Below are 8,699 nucleotides of genomic sequence, written 5' to 3' on the forward strand. Positions count from 1 at the left end.
AAAAAAAGTTGAAATTGTACTTGACACATGCACCAAAAAATTAAGAGGAAAAAAAATGAAATAGAAACAGAAACAGATATGGATACATAAGCAATCTAGATGAAATCTGGCTAAATTCCAATTCTTCTGGTTTTCAATTACTGTATTGACATTTTCTCTTTCCTGGAAGCCACTAGATCTTCTTAACTTTGCATTTAGAAGAAATTGATGGCAAAACCTCTATGCCAAGATCCCAAATCCCAAAACCAGAAGAAAAAAACGCCCAAACCATATTCTGATGGCCTTCCCATGTCAAGATCCCAAATCCCAAAACCATTCCATCTCTATTATGTATCTAAGCACTGAGAAGGCCCTTCATATGATTGCTTTGCTCATGATAAAAAAGAGGGCCATTACCCAGTCCTGGTCCCGCCTATGTGGGATCTTGGGAGGGTGAGTTTGGAAATTGCTTTGCTCATGACACACAAAATAAACCTTTCATATACATAATCAAATCTTAATCCAAATATACTTATGTAGGACTTAAATAGGAGATTTTTTTTTTCCTGAGAGTTAGGACTAAAACTGCAGAATAAGATTACAGAATTTAAATTTGGGCTTCATATGCGACAGGGTTTAAGGCAATAAAGGATTCAAAGAATTATGAACAAAAAAGGGCTTGGTGGATGGCTAATAGGCACCATCTAGGATTTTGGTGCTTCAATTTTTAAAGGTATACTAGAGAAATTTTCGGCCTTGGTGGGGGTGGGGGGGTTATTTGTACATCAGACGATACATTCATCTATACTTTCATCTTTTCACCCCATTTCTCTGTTATTTATATTTCGCAAGGTTCGGGTAGTACTAGTGTAATTTTCTAGAATTCCCAGGGTAAGTATATATTTGGATGAGAGGATTTTGCAAGCACAGATTGTTTGACATCTAATCCTCAAAAGGATTCAGGTTCAATGAGCACCCTTTTCTGGTTTTGGTGGCACTCAACACAGTTGCCCTCTTATGGATTTTTCTCCCTCGTCATAACACACTTTCCAAATCATTGGATTCCAAACAATCCACCACCTTCGTCTCTTACGAACTTCACAGTTCTCATTATTCTCCCTCAAACTAAAACCTGGGTCTCAGAACCTCACTCTGCACGCAAACCACACACTCCCCAACCCTTTCTCAAACCCCAACATCTCTGCAGAATTCTTTTACTTATGAGATTTTGGGGTGTTTGATGAGGGGGCCTTTTCTTTCTTTGTTTCTTTTTTTTATATTTTAATAAGAGAGGAATCCTGGATGTTTTATCTACCTCCTCTTCTACACATTAGGATAAGCTATCAACACAAAGGGAGCCCATTTCTTTTTCCATCAGGGAATGTCAACTGTAGAGACCATTCTTTTATTTTCCATTCCAATTCAGTCTCTCTGTTCTAATTTTCTTTCCCAAATCAGTAGCAATTAACTAGGCAAAGTAATGTTTGTTCTCCTTTCTTGGATTCCACTTTCATTTTCTTATGGTGTTTCAGGCTCCACAATGGACCTGCCATGGATTTGGCCCCTTTAAAATTAGGTCTATGACTGGAGACTCAAATCATAGCACTCATGGCAAAAACCATCACCTCTACAAATTCTCCCAGAGAAGATCATGTTCCATTGATGTTATCATGTAAAGTTAAGATCTAAAGGTTCAATTTTTAAAGAGGTAAGAAGTTTAGAATGGAAGGTACTGGCGACAGGTACTGGAGCAGGTTTGATGGGGTCAAACTCAATTTTGTAGAGATTTAACACCCCATAAAACATATGTATACCATTGATTCATGAAATTAGGTGAAAGTTGACTGTTAACAGATTCATGAGATCAGGGTCTGAAACAGCTAAAGGCTCTCATGGCTGATGTTGGATATGAAAGAGGAAAAAAAAAAATATAACAAACTGGAATCCATCTAGTATTATTTGAAGAATCACTCCAGCACATGACAGCATCACACCTTTGAAATGTATCTATGATTGCAAACCAGCATACAGAAAGTCACCTACATACTGGAGCCTTACCTTACTCGTACTTTAATTGTAGAATTCAAGTACCCAAACAACCCATGGGATGCAGTCAGTAATATACATAGGCGCAAAAAGGGAAAAAGAAAAAAGGAAAGCCTTACTATTTTAGTATTTCGACAGACAGTAACAATTCAAAACAGGCCCAACAATACAATAAAAACTAAGGGGAAATTGCCTAGATCTACTAGATAAGAAAAAGAATTACAAAAAATTAGTTTTGGCCTTTTTTTTAACACTTACTTTGTGTGTAAACCAACTTGTTTTGTAAGACTTTTCCTTAATCAAGTAGATCTAGGAAATTGTCCCTAAAATTAACTACTAGACTGAACTGTGGGGGATTGGAAGGAAAACAAAAGCTCTGAGCAACTTTGCTTCCACCACCCAACCCTTTTGGGCCCAATCATAGACCCATTTCCTGTTGATGTATACATTAACGCTGTCCTTCCCTAAAAGCTCGAACTGTTAGAGAAGGGAAACATCAATGTATACATCAATACTCCCCTGCACGTGCAGGCCAAGATTTCATGGCCCTTGCATGTAGAGCTCACGCAACAATTTCTTCACAATGCACCGAGGGAGAAGCAATATCAAGAAAACTCTTCCGATGCACTTACCAGGATTCGAACACTTGAACTCAGTGCTCTGATACCATGTTCACAACCATTTCACCTAAAAGCTTGAACTGTTAGGGAATGGCAGCGTCAATGTATACATCGATATTTCCGACCCACTTAAGAATCTTCCTTCTAACTACATTCCTAGATCTAATGGTTTCCCCCCAGCCCTCTTGGCAGTTCCACAGGTGAATTTGATGACAATGTGATGGGCACAGTGGTAGATGGCAGAAAATGAGTGAAAAAACTAGGGTTTGACTGAACTTAGTTCAATCAGTTAAAATGGTTTTAGAGGGTAACAAATAATGCTATGGCAGAGAGATAATAAAAACCTCAGTATAGGGTTCCCTATATGTTACACTATCTATACATGCCAAGTTTAGCCGATGATGTGAGGGATTCAATAGGCAACTACATGAAATATACCAGATATCAAATTTGAGTTTCATTAAAAATTTAAATCGATTTTAGCTAGAAATCATAAAAGGTCTACTTCATAGAAGCCCAACAAGATGCACTGTGGAAATGCCTTCTTCCTCCAAAGGATCCTTAACACTATAAAGACCTTCAAATATCAACCAAACTCAGTTTCCAAAAGAGATTAACTCATTGCCAATTTGTGGTCATGAAGTCAGATTCCTTTAGCATCTTAATGACCCTGGTGGCCTTCCAATCATGGTGAAAACAACAGTTTTGAGATTGTACAGTTACATAAAAATAAAAAAAAATTCAAACCACAGCCCTTTATTTTTCATTTTTTTAATTGCCTTATTGGTCAAAGTGGATGTTACCACCAAAGATTTTTTCGCCAAAACGACAAGCATCTGACCCAGTATCTAGGAAAATTCTGTTTTATCTGGAGAAACAGCAAACTTTCTAGTTGAAAATAGAGTAACAGAACTATACCACTAGTTACAAGGTACAGCATCTCCAATTCTAGCAGATCAGATACTAGATTATCTTCTGAATAATAATGCCCAACCGTGGCTTCGAAACCAGTCATTCTCTTACACATCTTGTCCTAAGTAGAAGACGTATCAAAGGTGATCATACCTTTGCATTAAAATATGGACCACAAACACTATCAAAGACAAAAAGGAAAAAACCATTAACAGAAAGTGCCTGTGAATTTCCACTAACACCTTAAGTAGATCAAGTTTCCTACGTCCATCCAGTAAACCATTGGATTCAGCAACCCTGTTAAAGAAAATCCCATATGAGCAAAAGAGAAAGTACCAGATCTCCCCTGGCATTGCTAAACACAGCCAACCCCACCAATTCCAGGAACCAGGACACTCCATCAGTATGAAGCATTACAGACATCTAGAGAGCCCATTTCATGATGACCATTTTTTTTTTTATTCTTTATTTTCATTTAGATTATTCAACCCCTAGCTTCCAAACACTGTTTAATATGGTTGGATCATTATGAAGACTCAATGCCACCTCTGCAATCCAAAAAAATTAAAGTGCTAAAAATTAGACTTTCTAAATCTGATTTAGAAATATTTGCAAATTTTCTCATAAACAATAAAAGTGGACAAAAATAAAGAGTGTTTGCATTTTCTCCAGACACAGTTGAAATTGAGGGTTATTTCCTCAATATGACAGAACTTATAATAAGCCACTGACAACATTTGACATGTACAAATATCTACTGTGTCTTGTTGTCAGAAGCATACTCTATCTCCATCCAGTTGCAGAAGAAGCAGTAGGGAATTCCAACTCCTTATAGACGATCTACTATCAAATGACATCATGGAACAACAGTGGAAATATAGATTGGCTGCCAAGTAAGAAATCAACTAAAATAAAGTAAAAGTGATAGCATATCATGTGTAACCCTTTACAGTTTCAAAAAGAGGTAGTGGGACGGGTCCTCATCAGTTTATAAAGCAATACCATCAAGTATATTAGATTAGTCATATGCATTGCATCTTCTCATTGTCCAATCTAATCACACTAATATAAAAAAAGTAAAATAAAATAACAACCCAGAACGACAGTGGGAAGAGTCAGAGATAAATGGTAATTGACATGAGAAGGAAGATTGGGTTTCCCCTTAAAAGGAACCCCAATGCATTTTAGAGAGGTCATGGGAACACTTGCATCAGAATCAATAACAAAGCAAATAGTCAATCTGGGTAACCAAAACTGGACGGAAGCCATGTCTCTATAGTAAAATAAACAAACAAAGAGGAAACCTAGCAAAAATCTCATAAGCATCACACAATTCAACCCCCACGAGAGTGAAACAGAGGATAAGGCAAGGAAGATATACCAGTAATCCTCTTGGAGAACTCGCCCCACCAATCCACAGGCTCCTCCTGTTCCGAAGACGCAGAAGCAGCAGAGGCGTTTCGCTCGAACTTCTTCTCAACCTTCCTCCTCTTCTTGAACCCTCTCACTGGCCCCATCGAAACTCTAAGAACTAAAGGGATTGAAGCTCAGAGGGGCTCCACGACGTCAGCCGAACAAAATCAAACAAATAAAACAAAATTGGGTAAACCCATTACTCCGAACCCAAGATTCAACGCCAACAACACAACAAACATGGAGGGAGTGGTGGATGCTTAAGAATCCGATCATGCAAAGACGTTTTTTTAGCAGGTAGAGAGATTAACAGTGGTGGTGCTAGAAAGTAAAAGACTTGAACTAGAAAAACATGTATTGTGAGCAGAAGAAGAAGCAGAATGAAGGAAAAGAGTCGAAGGAATTAGAGAAGAATGGAAATGGGTAGAGAACGGAGAGAATATACGACGACGATGTCTTCAAAGGACGTAAAGGAAAGAACGGCGTCCAACACAAAACATTGATGTTTATTAAGAACAATGTAGCAGCAGCAGCAGCAGCTTTGCCATGTTTATAACATTCAAGCTTACAAAAAGGGCCTTCGAGGCTTCGACATCGACATGGACAGCCGCTACTCGCTCACTACCCTCCAGGCCTCCAACTCACCATTCCTTCCTTCCTACTACGAAAACTCAAAATCTGACTAAAAAGCTCTCTCTCTGACGCACAAAGGATATGTAAAATTTAGATGAGAGAGAGAGAGAGAGGACTGATCATATGAAATTATCAATCATATATTTCATCAATAGCATAAATATTAAGAAAAAAAAAAGAGTTTGGTCTGGTCTGGCCTGGTCTGGTTAATTATTTGAGAGAGAGAGAGAGAGAGAGAGAGAGAGAGGAAAGACTTTGCAGTTGAGGATTTTAATAGGTCTGAAGTGTTGTCAGGTTTGTTCAATTTTTTTTTTTTTTTAGGGTAAGACTAATGAGCCTACGGATAAGTGTATCAATGGTTTGATTTTGGTTGGTTTAAACTTCATTTCACTTTAGAACCAAGATTAGATCCTTCATGTTCCGAAATAATTGAAATTATCATTGATTCAATTTTTTTGGGTATCGACTATTTTTTGTAATTAGTTGAATGAAACCTAAGAGAGAGTGATTTTTGCATCTATAAATTTGGACCATGAGTAAAATTATACTGAAAAACAATGAAATTTAAGATGTATTAACTTAATTACTCATAAAAACATAATATGTTTGTCCCAATAGAGTAAATTTGTGAACGAAAAACCCAAGTCCCCCAATTTTGGTCTAATTGGTCTGGTTCAAAACCTAAATTCATAGAGCACCTCATGGTTGGGAACAAAACTAGACCAATAAGCAAACTATCTATTAGATAAATGGGTTTAAATAGGAATTTTGGGTTTGGACGGATCCGATTAATCCTCATAATCTCAGGGCCAGCGTTTACAGAATATTAAACGTTGGGGGGCGCGACCTCGTGTGGAAGGTTGAAAGTGATAATATGATGCTAAATCGATCTTCCAATTTGTTGAATAGTCCTTGAATCAGACGAATAAGATCCTTCGATTGGGTATGTGGATGCCACATCATGGGCTTTCTTGGATTCATCGACCGCGACAGCTACGTTTCCACGTGGATGGTACCCATGATGCGAACAGATTCTTAGGCCCCTCTTTTCCTTTTTTTATCCCTTTTCCTTTTCGTTTTCCTGTTTTCTTTTTATTTTAATTCAGGGGCAGATCAAGTTCACGTACGAGAACGGTCCTGATTAGTAGATATAAAATCAATTTTCTCTTTCTTCATATAATAAATTATATATCCATGGATTAGAAGTGTACGAAAACAATCTCGTACGTGAACCTGATCCATTCACGAGTTAAGAGTCCTAAAATAAACGCAAAATAGTGATGATATAGTCATATTAGACACATCAGCATTGAATCGGACCGTTCATTTGGAATGAGTATAATACCAACTTTTGATTATCTAGGATGCTCTATTTTTGTCCTCTCTCAATTAACTTACATGACTTCTATCCTCATTGGCGAAGTTGAAACTATAAGATTGGGAATCCTGAACGTCGTTTCTTAAGGATTTTTTGGGTTTATTGTTGTGTCTGATAATTTGGAAGTAATTCAATTACTCTCAAATCCTGCCATCAAAGTTTCCTCGAACGTTTGCCAAATTATAGACATTCGAATCATCTGTGTTCCTTACATTGTTGCTTCATCTAGCTATATTCCAAGGGTTGTTAATAGCGCTGTTGACACCCTTGTGTAGGACAGTGTGACCTCAATCCACTCCTTGGCTACTACAACTAGTTGAAACTGAAGCCTTGCTTGTAACCAGTCTCCATATGAATAAAATCTTAATTTACCAAAAAAAAAAAAGGCTTTCCACACACCAAGTCATCAAATAATGACTATGAAGGTCACATGTTTTCAACTTTTACTTTCAACTGAACGGAGCAGTGGATTCACAAGATTTGATTCCAAGGTTAAACTGTCTTGCGCAACTGTGCCTCCGTGTTGCCTTTACATTCATTTGTTCTTGATTTGTCACATGTCAAATTTATAGTTTCAATCTATCTTATAGTCCATATTCTTTGAAACAAAAAGCCTATAATGCGACATGATCATTTTGTGTGCCTAGACATAAAATGGATGAAATGACCACCCCATCCCTCATGAAAGATATAAATGCCTCTCCAATTAATGTTTTTGTATGTGTTCTCAATGGGCCTGTGCTGACACGGGGGTCACACTGTCTTTCAAGGAATCCCCTCCCTTTATTTATTTATTTTTTTATTTTTTTTTTGTATTCCTAAGAGTATAAAATTGTTGTTATATTGGACAAATGTTCAACTTCTACATTGAGGCTGAGGCATATATATTTGGATTGCAACTTGACAATCTGAGTTTGGGATAAAGCAATCATTCATATGTGACCATAAAGCTATCATTTGTGATGGTAAGTTTGTGATCAACCATTGGATTTAATTACAAGGAGTCCATGTGCCAAGAAAAAGGAAAAGATTTTGCTAATTGAAAATCAATTGGTTGTATAGAATTAAGCAAACAACTAGAGATCCAATGAGAGTATAGGCATGATACATGTTGATACAAAAGGTTATCATGACATGGAGGATTTGAATATGAGTTGTTCTTAGACTTGCTATGAAATATGATTTTAAAAATACAGAAGAAAAAACCTTATACACTAGTTAGCCATATTATTGATATCACACACCAAATTTGACATGTTACCAATTTTTGTGATATTTCATCCCTAGTTGTCAAGCAAAAACAGCTAGCACAAAGATTTGCCTCCCACTTGTTCAAAATGTATGGAAAGTCATTCACAAAAAGGACTTTTGCATGCTAAATTCATGTTTTACAGTTTCACTAGAAAAAAGAAAGATAATTTCATTAAAAAAAAAAAAAAGAATTATTCTATGTAGAGACATAAAATTTGAAAAAAGAGAATGAAAAAATTTATATACTCAACTCAAATTACAACCCATTCAATAAACAAGAATTTGATCTCAATCTTTGATCAACGATATTTAATTTTCTAAGTTCTCCCAGAGGTGACAAGGAGATGAAGTCGTAGACAGTACTTTATGGAAAGTCAATATATGCCAATTGGATTAGAACAAAGGAGGAAGGTAGGTTAAACAATTTTTTCCTGTTTGGGAATTTTTTTTTTTTTGGGGGGGGGGGG

General features: G+C 36.8%; 1 protein-coding gene across 2 annotated transcripts in view; it reads right to left on the reverse strand.

The window, feature by feature from the left end:
- Nucleotides 1-5,698, reverse strand: part of LOC122087504 (protein ALP1-like) — an 11,055-nt gene extending 5,357 nt beyond the window's left edge. For both annotated transcript variants that reach the window (XM_042656657.1, XM_042656656.1), the window contains exon 1: nt 4,939-5,698. In XM_042656657.1, coding sequence (XP_042512591.1) covers nt 4,939-5,074 — 136 coding nt within the window. In that variant the 5' untranslated portion in view covers nt 5,075-5,698. The remainder of the gene's footprint in view (nt 1-4,938) is intronic.
- Between the last annotated feature and the right edge of the window lie 3,001 nt (nt 5,699-8,699).

Source organism: Macadamia integrifolia, chromosome 8, assembly GCF_013358625.1.
Source record: "Macadamia integrifolia cultivar HAES 741 chromosome 8, SCU_Mint_v3, whole genome shotgun sequence".
Classification (NCBI taxonomy): domain Eukaryota; kingdom Viridiplantae; phylum Streptophyta; class Magnoliopsida; order Proteales; family Proteaceae; genus Macadamia; species Macadamia integrifolia.